The sequence below is a fragment of the Enhydra lutris genome, unplaced genomic scaffold, assembly GCF_002288905.1.
Source record: "Enhydra lutris kenyoni isolate GAN:26980312 unplaced genomic scaffold, ASM228890v2 scaffoldscaffold49, whole genome shotgun sequence".
In the NCBI taxonomy this organism is placed as follows: Eukaryota; Metazoa; Chordata; class Mammalia; order Carnivora; family Mustelidae; genus Enhydra; species Enhydra lutris.
In genome coordinates, this window is record NW_019154133.1 from 5,350,505 (window position 1) to 5,370,006 (window position 19,502).

Here is a 19,502-nt window from a genome sequence, read left to right on the forward strand (position 1 = left end):
TCCTAAGGGGTGCCTGTGTGGCAGAGTCAGTTAAGCCTTTGACTCCTGATTCCAGCGTAGGTGGTGACCTTGGGGTCATGGAATTAAGACCTGTGTCAGGCTTCATGCAAGGGTGGGGTCTACTTGGGGGAGTCTTTTTTCCTCTTCCTCTGCCCCTCTTGCCCTGTGCCCTGTGCTCTCTCTTAAATAAATAAATCTTTTAAAAAAAAAAATATATATATATATACTCCTAAAAGAAAGCTTCATAAAGATAACTATCATTGAAGGTGACTGCTATTTCAACCCCTCTAAAAGTTCAAATTTAACAGAAATAAATGTATGCTAAAAACAGCTTTATTTAGAACAACAGAAATGTTCATCTGACACATAGTGTTTTAAATCCTTTAAGATTATTTAGCACTTCTTGGCTTAAAAATGATTAAAATATTTTAAAATATAGGAATGTATACGTTTATAGTATTCAATTATACAAAGGCTTTAAGGAAATATCTGAAAAAGGTTAACCAAACTGAGTTACAAATACTTACTTGTAAATGGGTAATAACTCATGTCTTTTGATGGCACTGTCTGATTTTGTATCACTGTCATACAACCTTTGCACATGTCTTCCAGTTCGAAGTGGAGGGCCTAACTTGTCCATCTTACTATTAAAATATATAAAGGTGTACCCATAAGGAGACTGCTGTTTGTTTCTTTATATTAAAAAAAATTTTTTTAAACATTATTCTGGTTCATCAGACATCTACCCCCCAAGCTCTTAATTACTGGACTGCCAGGCTAAGGACTGTCAAAAAGAATCCTTGGATATCATACAATGTCCGCTATTAGATATGACAATTCTGCCGCTCCCGGCCACCCCGCCAGTTGTGACGAACACCCAAACAAATGCCACATTTATACATAGCAGGGCATTGGAAGCAATAAAGAAACTTAAGAAGGACAAGAATTGTTTCAAATAAAATTTGTGAACCTAAAAGTGAACTAGAAGTTACTATCCTGATAAGTAAGACTGAGCTGATATTCCTTCTTGAGTTCACAAATAATCTAATTTTTCTCCTTCCCTGATTTCATAGTACTTTTCTCCTTTTTCTTATTATTTTATTATTTTTCTTGCATTTTAAAATTCCAAGTATAAAGCAATCAAATAAATGAATGATATTTATATCTTTAACTCTATCTGATTTTCTAACGAAGAATGACTATGAAATTTGTACAGAGAATATAAAGCATGATGTATGAAAACACAGGGTTGGCAATCTGAAAAATCACATGTAGAAATGTTAAGTGGACCTGCCATCTGAAGTTTTCTATTTTTTTTTTTAAACCAAAAGTATAAAGGAGCTCCACCTGGAGGAAAATAGGAAAAACTGCGGGTTTGTAGAGATGTCATTGTTTTACATCAACCAAATAACTGAATCCTATGTAATATTACCAACCAATATTCACTCATTGTAGGGAGCAGTGAAAATTAAATTAGGAAGGTAGGCGAACTATCTTAAACGACTACTGAATAACACATTACTGCTCGTTAACTTAAAAAGGATACTCTTTTTAAGGGATGCTTGTTTGCTCCAATGCACTCTTTCACTTATTCATTAATCCTACAAATCATGAGCACCTACTATGTATCAGGCACTATGCTACATTCTGGGGACACTGTGGTAAATGAAGCAGACCTGATGCTTATTCTTATGGCATTTAGTGTCTAAAAGAAGCTGTTCATTGGTCTAGATTATAAAGGGCTCTACAGAGGGACACACTTTATTAATATTTATATTCTTTCAGTATCCTATACATAGCAGGTATTTTATTATAAAAGTTGTTATTACTACTTTGCAGATGGTGGTGCTTGCATTAGGTGTTAACATCACATTATTCAAAACATTTTAAACTCTTTAAAAAATGCCTTCATTAGGATGTGGTGTATAGACACACACACGCATGCACGCACGCACGCACAAGAATATTACACAGCCATAAAACAAGATGATTGTGCCATTTGGGACAACACAGATGACCTAGAGGGAATTATGCTAAATGAAATAAGTCAGATTAGAAGGACAAAAACCATATTATTTTACTCATATGTGGAATCTTAAAAACAAATGAATAAACAAAGAGCAGATTCAAACCATAATTACAGAGAATGAACTGATGGTTGCCAGAGGGGACAGAGGTAGGTAGAAGGGAAAATGAGTGAAGGGAAGTGGGACATACATGCTCCCAGTTAAGGAATGAATAAGTAATGGGAATAAAAGGCACAGAGTGTCAGGAATATAGTCACTGTTAATCTAGTGTTGTCTAGTGACGGCTGGTAGCTATACCTGTAGTGAGCATAGCAATAACATATTGAGAAGATGAATTGCTAGGATGTACACCTAAAACTAATGTAACATTAAAAATAGCTTCATTAAATGTATATATTTTACATAATTTCTAAAATATTTAAGATTAAAATTTGATGGGTTTTTATTTATACAAGATTACTAAAAATTTTACCTATTTAGTAAGTCAGTAAAAATTTAGAAAAAATCAGATTTTTCTTTGAATTGCTTAACAATTATCAAAACATTAATTTTTCCAAACAGCAGTTATCTTACAAAAGATATATGTGGCTTTGGAATAAGGATTAAAAAGCTTATTTTCTTTCTCAGAAGTGACTGAAATTAAGATTTAGAAATTTTAAAATTCAGAAAATTATAAACTACATTTTTAAAACATTTCTCTAATAGGATAGAAACACTCAAATCTTACAAATGACACAACAAAGTTCAATTTGAGAAGGGAGATGAGTAAAATCTAATAAAAATCTAAAAGTAATTATCTAATGCATATATTTTCTATATATGAGAGAATTAACCAGTATTTTCAGATTTTGAAAACCTACTTGAATGGCAGGTTCCAAAGATGATTTGTTTTCTTGTCCATTTGCTGTGTTATAAATTCAACTCAGATGATCTATCTACCTATGTATATGTATATGTGATTTATATATACATATACACACACAATTCAAATGTTACGTAGGCTAAATGTCAGTAAATGCTATTCTTAAGTTCAAATCACTTACGTTCTTCTATAATTTGTTACTGTTATTCTATGTTGTTATCAAGGTATAACCAAACAAAAACAAAATTCCTAAGTCTCAATAATAAAATCAAGATTGTATTTTTACTATGTAAAAATTTATATAGTGTATTTATTTTTATAAGCTACACATAATTTTTGTATAAATCTATATATAAATTTTATATATTTGAATATATTTTTATATATAAAATCTTGATTACATGTATGTATTTTTTTGCCATGCAATAATAATCTGCATTGGGGTAATTATATAAATTTAAAAGTTATTAGTTCATGAAAGTATTTAAATCTTTCCCTAAACTAACCCTCATCTTAAGATATGACAAACCAACTCTCAGTACCATCTTCATATTTATTTTAGTGAGCATGAACACTTCCTTGCTCATATCTCCTTTTCTATCAAATCCCTTCATTTTGGTTCCTCAATCTCCAACAGGACTAAAGTTAAGTCAAAGCAGCAACAAGACAAAGGGATATTTGGGAAGAAATTAAAATCTTTGCAAAAGTAGTAAACTTTTAAAAAGGTGTTTTAAAAAGGTGTTCGAAGGCTTCAATTCAACAGATTGATCCTTGGTTGAAGTTTCTTTGCCTTTCTTGGTCTTGCAAATCATCAATAACTGACTTAAGGAAAGAAAATGAGTATAAGAACCAGGAAGCCTGTGTCTATTTCATGTTATGTTCAGACCTCAGGGGCACTGGGTGTTTCAAGCTATGAAAAAAAATTACCTTTACTGATGTTAACACTGAATTTATACATCTAGAGTTACTTTGAGAATTAATAAATTTGGGGAAAGACAACAAAAAACCTACAAGTATTATGTATTTTTAAATTATTCACAAAGTTTGAGGAACATAATTTCAACGTGGCAGTAATCCACAATGGAACTATCAATATTAATGTTTTTAGTGTGTTTCTATACTATTTTTCTTTTAAAAGTTTCAATTTGGTAATGTTGATTATATACCCAAGGGCTGAAAGAAATTAGGCTGAAATAAATAAATCCATTCAGCAGTAGATGCAGTTTTGCCACTGCTAAGGAAAACATAAGAGGGTATTGTGAAGTCAACTAAGCACACCCACATAGCACACATCTGGTGCAGACTAAGCAATTCGATATACATAATATGATTTCAATCCCATATGAAATTCAAAGATAGGTCCTTAAATTGGTACCTAGATTTGGTTAGAGTCAACATCAAAGTATATTTTTAACTTCTTGCGATTCTTTCAATGCAAGCACAGAAATGCGTTGGATAAATAAAAGTTTAAAAATCCTTTGGTGGGGCAGCTGGGTGGCTCAGTGGGTTAGGCCTCTCCCTTCAGCTCAGGTCATGATCTCAGGTCCTGGGATTGAGCCCCACATCGGGCTCTCTGCTAAACAGGGAGCCTGCTTTCCCCTCTCTCTCTGCCTGCCTCTCTGCCTGCTTGTGATCTCCGTCTGTCAAATGAAGAAATAAAATCTCTAAAAAAAAAAATCCTTTGGTTCCATGGACCACTAACCTACAAAGTTTCCAGATACTTTACATGACTTAAATATATTATATATATATATATATATATATATATATATATATATATATTTCTACTGTTAAATAATCCTTAAAATCCATAACTTCAAATTATAAAGGTCCAATTTCTACGGTACTTTACTTATTCTAAAATAGAGAATGCCAACTCTTCTTGTGAAGGGCCAGACAGTAAATATTTTAAGCTTTAATGGCTATGCTATCTCTGTCACAAATACTCATCTGTGCCATTGTAGCATGAAGCAGCCACAGGCAACACATAAATAATTGGGTGTGGCCATATTCCAATAAACCAGTTGTTGGGCAGGTTTTGGCTCTCAGGTCATAGTTCAAAAAGATCAACTGCTCTAAAATATAAAATTTCCATATATGAGAGGATGCCAGTATTTTAAGATTTTGAAAGGATATCAGTGATTTTTAAAGGTTTTCCATAGGGGCGCCTGGGTGGCTCAGTGGGTTAAAGCCTCTGCCTTCGGCTCAGGTCATGATCCCAGAGTCCTGGGATCGAGCCCTGCATCAGCTCTCTGCTCAGGGAGCCTGCTTCCCCCTCTCTCTCTGCCTGCCTCTCTGCCTACTTGTGATCTCTGTCAAATAAATAAACAACATCTTAAAAAAAAAAAAATAAAGGTTTTCCATATATTAAAGAACTTTGATAGATAATAATATTATCTTGTAATCCCAGACAAATATATATTACTGTCAAACTAATCTATTCTATAGATGATAAACTATAATTTTGACCAAGACTTTTTAATATAAAATGACTATATGCAGTTGAGTATAACTGCCCCAATATAATAGTGTATCTAAAAAGGAATAATACTTTAGCAAGCTTTCAAAATATTTATAGCTGAGAATGAATTCACATTTTAAGAAATACTTGGCAATGAAATCAACCTACTGGAATAGGTTTTACTTTGAAATAAACATTGACCTTGGGAAGGTCCTTGTTTATTGTTGATACCATAAGAGTGAATTACTCAGGAGCATGCAAGCCACTCAGTCTTACAAGACTATGACAACCCTGATATAATAAAAAGATGACTTCTGAAATAATATTGGAAAAAAATCTACCATTTTGCATTTTGTATCTTCACAGACACACATAGTTATGATGTTCTGGGGCATTTAAAGTTTTGAAATGTGTCACACTTCTACTTTTGATCCTAAACTTATCAAATGTTATACATATGGCAAAACCAATAACCTCAATCACTGGTATCCATGTAAGAAGCCACACTACAATTCTAGGTTGTTTTAGGCATTTAGATCAATAATAAATGATAGAGAAGTTCATAAAAATCTAGACAATGTTCCAAACAAATTCAATTCACACAAAACCAAAAGACTGGCTTATGAGAAAAGCCTGTTTCTACTTATACAAAAATGTACTTAAAAACCAGATATTTGTTTCTTACTGTTGTCAATATAATTAAAGTATGAGAAATCAAATTCAATTTATTAAGAAATGCTTCTTGAATGTGTTCTGTTGCTCTAGTTTTTCATGTCTGTTTGGGGAAAGACAACAAAAACCTGTTTTTTTGTTTTTCATAGCAACTGAACAGAAGTAAATCTTTGATATTTGATATTTTAACTACTGAAAATTATCAGCTAAAATGTCCATTTTGGTTGGTAATTGACCACTAAGAAAACACAAATCTCAAGGCATGACTGTATAAATTCGCTGACACAATTCAAATATGGTAATGTTTATTTAAAACCTTTGTGTTTTACCATACTTCTAAAATTCCCTAGGATTAAAGATAGTCATCTTTTACAATAAGAGAACATTTTTCCATTAAGGGAATTTTTTGCTTTTAAAAAAATGTGATAAAACTGGTTGACCCACAGGTTATCTAGAAGTTAACTAACAAACAAGAATTTTTGCAAGATAAATTTTTCTGCAGTGTGATTCCAATATATGTTAAATATTACAGATCACTGGTATGCATGAGTAAAGCTGGCCACAATAAAGATTATATATACAAGGCTTTAAACAATCCTGAGTTACTGAAATTGGTCTATTTCACTAATCTCAGAAGGATCTTCATTTCTTTCTACAGCTAACCAGATGTCTTAATTCCACCTTTACTCAGTCCTGAAGGATCTGTAGCCATAGAAATAATGATTGCCATAGAACTCTCAATTATCCCACCAGTACCAGGACCATGGTTGTATGATGTGCCAACAGGTTGACAAATGAGGGATTTGTTAATTCACTATTTGTTTCATTTATTCACCAAAAATTTATTGTGTGTCTATATGCCAGACACTATACTACATTTTATAGTTACATCTGTAAGCAAGGCAGACACACAGAGCGTTGCTACCACAGAGCTTACAATCTAGCAAAGGAAAAAAACAACATAATAAATAACAAGTCAATACACTCAATAATTCTTAAAAAGAAAAGAAAAAAATGAACTCTGCAACTAAATAGATAGCCATGAAAGGTTCTATTTAATATAGTAATATAGTAATGTTCCAGATAATATGGTAATATATCGGCCACAAGCAAACACCAAGGAAACACCTTGGTATTTATAGAAACATTCTTCTAACACATAAGGACTATACATAAAATGTACAATTGGGATCTACACAGTTATGTTTGACAGTTTAATATGATGTGAGACCACAAGAAATTTTAAATCTTTATGGCATTGTAAGCAGTGCATAATTTATAAAATTACTGTGCTCAAAGTCTTTGCTTTTTAGTAAAGACAAATTTTCTCCTAGGGATTATATAATGTTGGTCAAATTGTGTTAGATCAGTTGCCAACATCTAACCAAAGTCACAGAATGTTGTGAGTGAGACAAAGGAAATATGCAAAAAGTCATATGGGTATTCTTTGGCAAAGTAGGATCTCGAAGCCTAGTTTTCTAATCCAAAGTTAGTGCCACTTTTCATTACACCAGCCAGCTTAACAAGCCCTATTAAGAATACAAGGGAGAGTGTGAGTACAACTTAATATGGCCATCTGACAAAATTACCAGTATGAGGGGCAAGGCACTAAAAAATATCAGCTTTTAATTCATAATTCATAAATCAAACTATAACACAACATGGAAGGCAATTCTGTGATATAGCAAAAAGGATTTGTAAAAGTTAAAATACGTATTGCCATCTACACCTTAACTAAAAATGATGGGTCAACTCCGTAGAGAAACTAAAAAATAAAACAAAATCAGTTTTTTTTTTACCACCGAAAGATGAGAACATTTTACTTTTCAGCCACCTGTTCTACTGATAACCTGTCTCTTTCTTAAGGATAGCCTATGTTTTCTTTTTGGAAGCACAATAAAAAGAAAAAACATTTAAACTAATTGGATCTTGTTAGTTGATTTTTTTCTTTTTCTACAATGATAATTATATTAAACTCCTTTTAGATTTTGTACTTTCTGTGTAGTCCAAATTAGAAAACAAAAGACAGTTGCTCTCACTTGATAAATAACCCTATACATATTTCCTACACTAAAAAAAAAGTGATAACCCATATCTGAAAATAATGAGCGTTGTATTTCCTAAACCAACTTTAACAGTATCTGTAAAGTATATACTAAGTCTTCATTCTAAAGATCACATGGTAACCCTTAAATTTTCTGATTTACCAAAATGGAAGAGAAAGGGAGTTTCTACTGAGATAAGAGGATTTTTAAAATCTCTAGTGTTACCAACCATTTTTCCCACATTAAAATAATTGTGGAAAGCTTAATAATGCTACTTTCTTAAAAGTCACGTTTATAAAACTGTAGAAAGATAAAAAGTATATTAAAAGTATTAAATAAGTGGAAAATAATCATCCACTGTTAATATTTCAGCATATTTTGTCTTTTTTGTCTACACACATTTTTATAGTTTCTATCTCAGTATACATCGGAGTTTGTATCCTACATTCTTATCCTGTTATAGTAGAATTATATGTTTTATAGTTGCATAATATCCCTGTATAGATTGTTATAATTTGCTATTCAAACAAAGGTAGAAATTTAGGTGGTTTTATTTTATTTTTTTTAACATTGTAATCAAACCATATGAAAAAAACCAATGTTTTGAGCCAAAGAGACTCCAATTTGTATCCTGCTTCTAACTCTTAATAGCTGTGTGGTTTTGAGCAAATTGTTTTTGCTTCTCTGACCCTCATCCTATGGTGGTAGGGTGGTTTTAATAAAAATATATGAAAAAATGTCTAACACAGTGCCTGATACATAATGTTTCATAAGTAATGGTTACACAAAAATCTTCTGTATTTCAAATGATTTCCTTAGACTAGATTTCCTCAAGTAAAATTATTCAAGAAGTACAAATGTTTTTTGGGCTCTGGATACATGCCACCAGATTTTTTTCCAAAATGGTTATCCTAATTTAGAACTTCAACAGTAGTGTATGCGCCCCTGACCAGAAATATGTTAAAAGGGAAATGAACTTTAGAAAGAAAATCCAGGTTAATAAAAGTCAATTACCTAAATAAAATAAAACCTTAGTATCATTTGCGTATGGAGTGTATATATGTGTGTGTATGTGTATGTGTGTGTGTATCACTAATCAATTAAATTCAAATAGACTTACCCTACATGAGGGGCTGCTATCCCTTTATGGGAAGGAGATAAGGTCTGAAGTTTGTTCCCCAAAGAGCTGCTAACTGAAGACACTTTACCTGAAGGCACACCTTATAATAAAAAAGGTTATTGGTTTTAATGACATTCTGAAAAGGAAAAATCACATAAAACAGAGCACCTGACAAGGAAAACAATGCTTTAGGGGCAATAAATTTTTGCAGCAATAAATCCAAACAAGTTATCAACTAAGAAAAGGTTTATTAAAAATTAAATTTCCAGAGAATATATAGCATCCTTCATTTCTAATTTTCACATTTCTTTATTACAATTTACATATAAATAAAGTTATACTTCAGTCAGTCAATATCTCCTTCAAGTCATTAATCATGTGTCTATTAGGACAATTGTCAAGTTCAGAGCAGTATATATAGAAATGAGGGGGAAATACTGTGGTCAAAGAATCAAGAAAAGAACTTGGTCGACACTCTGAATAGGTGATATATCAGTAACAACATCAAGAATAGACATTTAAGGTGGGAAAAAAGGCCTATAAAGTAGCCTAAGTAGAAAGTTTTTGAAAATTACTTTATTTTTACCCAGAAAGAATTACATATCCTCCACATCTCTTCCTAATTATAAAGTGATTTTAATAATCCCAAGCAGAACACTATCTTCATTTCTGTCTCTACAAACAAACAAACAAACAAAAACCAACAATAATAACAATAGAAAAACCAAGTTATTTATGGAGCTCATTACCTACAACAGTTTTGCTAGTGCCACTTGGTTGTGGTAACCGTGAAGATCCTGATGGTACAGTTCCAGGAGAATTTGACTTTTTAAGTGCAGGCGGCTTATACTAAAATAATGAAAATAAAATATTTTGTCAACATTACTTTTTGAATATAGGTTGTAAACTAGCATTTCAAAGCTCACATACCCTTAAATGAGCAATTTTCTTTATTAGCTACTGAATTACCGAAATTGAGAAAGGACAGATTAAAATATATCAACTCAGAGAGAGGTTTCCCAAAATATGCTCCATCTCAAAACTGGTGTACTGAAAGTTTGACTCAGATATTCCACTGCTAAAATAAACTACGAGCAGCTTTGCCCAGTCCACAGGAAAAAAAAAAAAAAAGGGTCAAATGGAAAAAATTTCTTCAATGTTAAGATTTTAAATGCCAAACAAATATTAATAGAAAAACTTACAAACACCCAACAATGCTCACTTAGCAATGCAGCTTTAAAGGTCCAAATTTTTACATGTTCCTGGGTATGGTTTTATGTTTCATATATATAATTCAGTCATATTTCCTACTGATAATAATTCATAAGATTACAAATAAGTCTGCAAGTTTTACAAGAGCTGCCTTACGGATTTCCTGAACATGAAGGGAAAGAATTCTGGCTTCACTGTTCTCACCAGATCATGTTAAATGAATAGAACGTGGGTTGAGGAAAGATAGGCTATTTTTTTCCTCTACTTTCTAGAAAGACAGCATTATCAATTTTATTTTACTATCTCTTACCTGAGCCAAATTTTGCTGTTACTGAGTATTAAAGTATCTTATTGGTCACCTGCTCCAATATAAAAAACTGAATTTGCCCAAAGGTATACCCAACTAACAACAGAAAAGGAATTAAGACTCATGCCACTTTAGTTCTTGCCCTATGCTTCAACTAGAAAGTGATGACTGTACATGAGATTTAGCCCAATATCATAGTCAGACTCCTTAGGACTTTATGTGAAAAGCTGGTTTTAAACATAATATTCAAAAATCAAATCATATTTTATAACCAATAATCAGTATAAAATTTAAGATGCACTACTACTAAAAACTGCTAGCTAAACACAAATTTTAAAGTCAAATATTACAACCTTCAAAATTTAGTATGTGCCCTTATAAGGAAAATAAATCTTGATAAAAACGCTTCTCTCTCTCTTTCTCTCTCTCTCTCACATACGCACACACACAAACACACACACACACACACACACATCCCATGCACATTTGGCACTATTGCGCCAGAAGCGGAAATTTCTTAAGCACTTGGCAACTAGACAACCTTCAATATCTGTCAAATGAACACATGACTGGGATCCTTTGGAGATAAGCCATATTAAGTCACTGTTTCTTTGAAAACCTAAGGGGTGTTTCTGGTTTAAAAAGTCAACTGGCAACTGATAAATCACTGAACTCTACCACTGAAACTAATAACACACTATATGTTAACTAATTAATTTTAAATAAAATAAAAACAAATAAATTTTTTAAAAGGGGGAAAAGAGGGCATCTGGGGGCTGCTGAATCGGTTGAGCGACTCAGACTCTTAGTTTTAGCTCAGGTCATGAACTTGGGAATGTGAGATCACTGGGGTCGGGCTCCAGGCTGAGCAGGGAGTATGCTTGGGGATTCTCTCCCTCTGCCCCTTCCCCACTCACACATCTGTGAGCTCTCTCTCTCTAAAAGGAATAAATCTTTAAATTTAATTAATTTAAATTTAATTAACATCAGTTAATACCAGTGTCTCCCACTAAAATACCAATGAAGATATTAGGAAAGATTTTAAAACTAAGAACAATGTGGAAAACAAGCCCTGCCGAAGACCCCTTAAAATATCACAGGCATGTCTACTAAAAATAGGCTTAACTGAATTAAGAAATAGGATTGGTAAGCCACTCATACTGTGCTACCTACCAAAAAAAGAGCAAAATGATTAGTATAAACAAAGGGTGCTGGTTATAGTATATTACATATGCAGAGGTCAAACCTTTAGGCTTTCAGGACAACTTCAGTAATCAACAATTTTATATAAATTAAATCCATTTTAGTGATTAGAAAAACAAAACCACTTTACTTTTATACAGTTATATTCAATCCATATTTTTCATTAAATATGTATTTGTTAGATGTTTATTATTTCATGTGCTTTTATACAGATCACAAATCTAATAAATTTTCTAAGTCAAATATTTATGTTTATAAAGACTTGTTCTTGAATTAGAAAGAGCTAAAAGAACAAAGAGGGCATTCATTTTTGATAAAATAGTAAAAAGGCATTATTTGGACTGACCTTTCAACTAAAAAGTAAAAATGCTCTGCAAAGTATAAAAAAAATCATTTTATAAGATATGAATGTCAGATAAGAAGAAAAAATAAACCTTTAGGCCAACAACATTTAAGATTATGACAACAGACTGGCCATCATGTGGATTTGCTGTATAAATCTACATTACTAGGTGGTCAGGCAAAGTAAGCCAAAATTTAAAGTGCTTCCAGATTGGTAGTACTCTTAGATAACCTGGAAGAAGCAAAAAGGCTCTTCACATGAACAATTCTCATGAATAATTTTTGAGGGCAACAAGCACCAAATGATTAGTAATTATGTACATGATGACATAAGAAACCATCATTGAGGGAAAAGAAACAAGAACATATCTACAAAGATCACATGATACTACAATTATCAGCTACATAGTATAAAACAATTATGCTTACCACATTTAAAGAAATAAAAGACAACTCTGGAAATATTAACAGGGAATTAGAAACTATAAAAGGTAAAATAGGAAATTAGAAAAACAGCCAACTTCAAGAAATTAAAAAAATGCAATAACTGACTACAAACTCGGTGGGGGAGTGAAATAGCTGCTTAACTCTCTTACAGACAATAAAAAAGGATCTTAAAAAAAAACAAGATTTTAAGAGACTGGAAACCATCCAAAAGCAGTTTTGGAAAACTGGTAAGTATGTATTCTGGGTTTAACTGTAAGAAAGGGAAAGGAGCAAGGAAGGGGAAGGGAGAGGCAAGGAAAGAAAAGGAAAAAGGAAAGAGAAAAACATGACCTATATGTGGCAGAAAATAGTCAACGTTATAACCTAGGTGGGCACAGGTATATTAGATTTAGCAGTTAAGGCCCTCAAAATAGTTAGGATATACATACATTATATACATATATACATACATACATACATACATATACATACATTATTCAAAAGGTAAAGGGATACACACACAAGAATTAAAGGAAAATATAGTAATAGTGAATAATCACATAGTAAATCTCAACAGAGAAATAAAGGCAAAATACAGGCCTGTTTTTTTTTTTTTTTCAGATAACCAAAACCACAAAATTCCTTGCCAACAGATCTGTGTTCTTAGAAGGCTAAAGCTTCTTCTGATTGAAGGCAAATGACAAAATATGGCAACTGAGATTTACAAGAAGAAATGAAGATATCTGAAAATGATAATATGGGACTACATAACATGAAAGTAAAATACAAAATGTGTGTGAGGAGGAGACAGAGGCAGAAGAAAAAAAAAGTATATGTGGGTGTGCATAAACATACACATGCGCATATGTATGTAAATGATTATATATTTATTTTCTAATTTGTTTAAAAGACAGATGACTTTTGGGGTGCCTGGGTGGCTCAGTGGGTTAAAGCCTCTGCCTTTGGCTCAGGTCATGATCCCAGAGTCTTGGGATCAAGCCCCACATCAGGCTCTCTGCTCAGCAGGGAGCCTGTTTCCCTTCCTCTCTCTCTCTCTCTTCCTACTTGTAATCTCTGTCAAATAAATAAATAAAATCTTAAAAAAAAAAAAAAAGAACAGATGACTTTAAAGGTATAAGTATAACACATATAGCAACACACAAGAATACTGATGGGTTTATAGAGATACATATATTTAACAGTAACACTAAGATCGGTGAGAGGTATGTGGAAATAGCCACAGATGGGGTAAGTTAAAAAATGTATTTTGTTATTCGTAGAGTAACCATTTAAAAAAATCTGATGACTCAAAACCAAAAGAGCAAATAAAATATCTTTTATTAAGACAAAAGAAGCAAGGAAAAAGTATCAGAGGAATAAAAAAAAGAGACAAAAATAGAAAATAGCAACACAGCAGAATTAACCACAAACATAACAATATTATATTGAGTGTAAATGCCTAAACATTTCAACCAACAGTTTGAGGTTGTCAGACTGGATTTTAAAAAAGATGAACTAATTACAGGCTGTCTACAGGAGATGCAAAAACACAAATTTAAGTGAAAGAATTAGAAAGAAATTTAGCATAATTAAGCTGAAATGGTTATTTATTATCAGATGAAACACATTTCAACAACAAAAATTCAAGTTAAAAAACTGAAAGGAAATTAGCATGATCAAACAAAACAGCAATACACTATCAGATGACACATACTTCAACACAAAGAATGCTACTACCACAGAAAAAAAGGCACACTCCATATGATATAAAGGTCAATAAATAGGAAAGATACAACAAATTTTAAATATAAATACAATTAATAAGAGAAATTAAAAATACTTAAACGAAAAGCTGGTGAAATTAATGATCTTGAAAAAGTCACAATCATAGAAGACTGCAGGAACATTCACCAAAAAAGATCACATGCTAGGCAATAAAACAAATCTCAAAAATGAAATCTTACCAAGAATGTTCTCACACCATAAGAGAATGAGGCAAAAAAAAAAAAATACAGCAATAAACATCTAGAGGAGCACCAAATATCTGGAAGTAAATGACTCACATTTGAACAAACTATGAGTGAAAGAAGAAATCACACCTATAGGCATTATTTCGCTGAATGCTATTGATAACTGTTGAGGTAGGTACATATTAACCCCATTTTATAGATGTGAATGTGAAGGAGACCAATTTACCAGGATCAGAGGTGTATTTTAGAACATGGAGAAAACTAAGTCAGCTGGGAGGGACGGAAGGTATGGATTATGGAGGGTCGGGAAGATCAGGTGGAGTATATCATACTCCAGTTAAAAAATAAAAACGATACCTAGGAATAAATCTAACCAAAGAGACTAAGAAGCCATACACAGAAAACTATAAAGTACTCATGAAAGAAATTGAGGAAGACACAAAGAAATGGAAAAATGTTCCATGCTCCTGGATTGGAAGAATAAATATTGTGAAAATGTCTATGCTACCTAAAGCAATCTACACATTTAATGCAATTCCTATCAAAGTACCATCCATTTTTTTCAAAGAAATGGAACAAATAATCCTAAAATTTATATGGAACCAGAAAAGACCTCGAATAGCCAAAGCAATATTGAAAAAGAAAGCCAAAGTTGGTGGCATCACAATTCCGGACTTCAAGCTCTATTACAAAGCTGTCATCATCAAGACAGCATGGTACTGGCACAAAAACAGACACATAGATCAATGGAACAGAATAGAGAGCCCAGAAATAGACCCTCAACTCTATGGTCAACTCATCTTCGACAAAGCAGGAAAGAATATCCAATGGAAAAAAGACAGCCTCTTCAACAAATGGAGTTGGGAAAATTGGACAGCCACATGCAGAAAAATGAAATTGGATCATTTCCTTACACCACACACGAAAATAGACTCAAAATGGATGAAGGATCTCAATGTGAGAAAGGAATCCATCAAAATCCTTGAGGAGAACACAGGCAGCAACCTCTTCGACCTCAGCCGCAGCAACATCTTCCTAGGAACATCGCCAAAGGCAAGGGAAGCAAGGGCAAAAATGAACTATTGGGATTTCATCAAGATCAAAAGCTTTTGCACAGCAAAGGAAACAGTTAACAAAACCAAAAGACAACTGACAGAATGGGAGAAGATATTTGCAAATGACTTATCGGATAAAGGGCTAGTGTCCAAAATCTATAAAGAACTTAGCAAACTCAACACCCAAAGAACAAATAATCCAATCAAGAAATGGGCAGAAGACATGAACAGACATTTCTGCAAAGAAGACATCCAGATGGCCAACAGACACATGAAAAAGTGCTCCACATCACTCGGCATCAGGGAAATACAAATCAAAACCACAATGAGATACCACCTCACACCAGTCAGAATGGCTAAAATTAACAAGTCAGGAAATGACAGATGCTGGTGAGGATGCGGAGAAAGGGGAACCCTCCTACACTGTTGGTGGGAATGCAAGCTGGTGCAACCACTCTGGAAAACAGCATGGAGGTTCCTCAAAATGTTGAAAATAGAACTACCCTATGACCCAGCAATCGCACTGCTGGGTATTTACCCTCAAGATACAAACGTAGTGATCCGAAGGGGCACGTGCACCCGAATGTTTATAGCAGCAATGTCTACAATAGCCAAACTATGGAAAGAACCTAGATGTCCATCAACAGACGAATGGATAAAGAAGATGTGGTATATATACACAATGGAATACTATGCAGCCATCAAAAGAAATGAAATCTCGCCATTTGCGACGACGTGGATGGAACTAGAGGGTATCATGCTTAGCGAAATAAGTCAATCGGAGAAAGACAACTATCATATGATCTCCCTGATATGAGGGAGAGGAGATGCAACATGGGGGGTTAAGGGGGTAGGAGAAGAGTAAATGAAACAAGATGGGATTGGGAGGGAGGCAAACCATAAGTGACTCTTAATCTCACAAAACAAACTGAGGGTTGATGGGGGGAGGGGTTTGGGGGGGTGGGATTATGGACATTGGGGAGGGCATGTGCTATGGTGAGTGCTGTGAAGTGTGTAAACCTGGTGATTCACAGACCTGTACCCCTGGGGATAAAAATATGTTATATGTTTATAAAAAATAAAATTAAAAAAAAAAAAAAGTAAAAAATAAAAAAATAAAAAAATAAAAAATAAAAACGAAACAAAACAAATAACAAAAAATACAAAAATAAAAACAACCTACAATAATAACAAAAAAAATGAAGGCACAATCACAAATTAGAAAATATTTTCAACTGTCTATTTTCAAGTGAAGAGAAACTGGAGGAGAAAATAACTACAAATCCATCATGACATCAAGATTTATAAAGCCATAGTAAATAAAAGGACAATCCTGTCTGGAGACTACGTAAAAAAGCAAAGACTGATTTATATGTAAAATCAGAATAGTGACTATTTCATGGGGTGAGGGTCTAAGAGGGAGAGAACATTACAATTCTGGGAGAGAAATGGTATAGTAGAGGCTTTGTGAGATTGATAATATTCTATTTCTTAACCTTCTTGTGGTTATGCATGTATGTATATTTTATTTTTTTGTTTAATTTTATTCATTTATTTGACAGACAGAGACACAGCAAGAGAGGGAACACAAGCAGAGAGAGTGGGAGAGGGAGAAGCAGGCTTCCTGCCGAGCAGAGAGCCCGCTGCGGGGCTCAATCCCAGAACCCTGGGATCATGAACTGAGCTGAAGGCAGATGCTTAAAGACTGAGCCACCCAGGCACTCCTGTTTTTCTTTTTTCTATATACATAGAAATTTACAGTGTATAATTTACAATAAAATAACTGAGAAAAATAATGAGGAAAACACCAGAATAAAAGTGTTGTAAAAAATAAGAGGGGAGTTCTATTTCCAATAATATTAACCAAAATTAAATATGGATCCTCTCAAGAAGGCTCCAGTTGTAATGGAGCCTTTTAGTCCAATACTTGATTCATAAGTAATAAGTGAAATGGATTTGATTATTTATTGCCTGCTAGATTTATAGTACTAAAAAAAACTGTAAATGAAAGTTTTCTGAAAAATGAAGTTTGCTGAAAAGTATTACATTATCAGGGCACCTGGGTGGCAACAGTCAGTTAAATGTCTGACTCTTGGTTTTGGATCAGGTCATGATCTCAGGTTTCTGAAATGGAGCCCTGTGTTGGATTCCTCACTCAGGAGGGAATCTGCTTAAGAGTCTCTCTCCTTCTCCTTCTGCCCCTCCCACTCATGTTCTTTTCTCTCTAAAATAAATAAATAAATCTTTAAAAAAAAAAAGTATGACATTATCAACGTTTTTATAAAATAAATAAATCTCAAAAAAGAATATGACATTATCAAAGTTTCTGTGTCACAATATGCTTAATGAAAAACAACAGTACTGGAAAAATTTCATATAACAAAATCCATATACGATTTATGGCTCCTGAAGTGCTTTCACATATACCATCTCATTTGCTTTTCACAAAGATCATATAGACTACTTCACAGATGAAGAAATAAAGTCTATCAGACATGAAATGTTACTTGCCTAAAGCTCAGAAGTAACAGTTGGATTTGAGCCCAGGATTTCATTTCCTTGGGTGTATGGTCACACATAGCATGGAAACTTTCAGTACATACATGATTTTCAAATGTGGATTTTTATTGCCACTTTCTCACTTTCCAAACCCTCTGATTTCCTCTGAATCTGCTTCACTTACTTTTTAACTAGTTTTCTTACCCTTTCCTAATACCTTTTTCAACCTGCATTATTTTCAAGACTCTATTAACTCAAGTCCATTCAATTATTTGTTCTCTATTAAACATTCAAATTTCTTACTAAGTCCCTGAACAGTAATATTAAACTTTAAGCAAGTAAGAAAACTGTAGCTAAATGTTCTGTAAAGCATAAGCAAAAAATTGTGAATCTGAAAGAGTCATTTTTCTCCTTTATTTGTAGAAATAATTGAGCATTTCACCTGTGTCCGAGAAGTCGCCTTTCCTTTGGTATCAGTAGAAAATTTGCCTTTATTACTAATACGTGCTGCCTGTTCTTTACAGAAATTAATATGTCTATCAGCTGCATTTTCATTAAATCTCCTCTGGCAATATGGACACTGAATATAATCTAAAACAGAAAAAAGAAACAGATTAATAAAGTACCTGGAAGAGAAACATAAAGAATTATAAATTTTAACAAAGAGTAATTCAAGATGTCTGACAAAGTATTATATTTGATAAGCAAAACTTGTCATTTACTTAAAACCCCCCCAACCTGACTACTAAACTCAGTAAAGACATTTAAGAAAAAAATTTGCCAGTATATGATAAATTCTAATCTTCTGCCAGCCTAGAATCAAATTTAAGGGGGGAAAGAAAACTCCAAAAGATAAAAATCCTTAGTAAAAAAGAATGAATACATAGAGGAAAAACAGGATTTCTTCTTTGCCTTCATAATATACCATATGTTTTCACCATATCTACATATTTTATACTAGAGACGAAGTTAAGCAGTAATAACATATTATATTAAAAGTAAATTTTAAAATTTGGGCTGATCTGTTAAAATATTTTAATTAGAGGAAAACTGTCAAGAAATAGTTTAATCAGCTTTATACAGCTGTATTTTCTCTTAGATGAAAGAAGAGATAAAAATATACCTCATTAACTAAGATATTTACTATCTGGTCCTTTATAGAAATAGTTTGTCAACCTCTCCACTACAATAAAATGTTAAAAATGATCATATGTAGATTTTCTAAATGACTTATTTTTTTTAATTTATTACTGAAGTATAGCTGACATACAATGTTATATTAGTTTCAGGTGTACAACACG

General features: G+C 32.9%; 1 protein-coding gene across 2 annotated transcripts in view; it reads right to left on the reverse strand.

The window, feature by feature from the left end:
• The window catches only part of LOC111156833 (zinc finger C2HC-type containing 1A), a 50,845-nt gene that overhangs the window by 14,235 nt on the left and 17,108 nt on the right, over positions 1 to 19,502 (reverse strand). Inside the window, exons 5-8 of one of the 2 annotated variants that reach the window (XM_022517930.1) lie at positions 18,644 to 18,792; positions 16,879 to 16,881; positions 9,937 to 10,036; positions 9,188 to 9,287 (exon numbers count right to left, since the gene is read on the reverse strand). In XM_022517930.1, coding sequence (XP_022373638.1) covers positions 9,188 to 9,287; positions 9,937 to 10,036; positions 16,879 to 16,881; positions 18,644 to 18,792 — 352 coding nt within the window. The remainder of the gene's footprint in view (positions 1 to 9,187; positions 9,288 to 9,936; positions 10,037 to 16,878; positions 16,882 to 18,643; positions 18,793 to 19,502) is intronic. The other variant, XM_022517929.1, reaches the window with a different exon arrangement.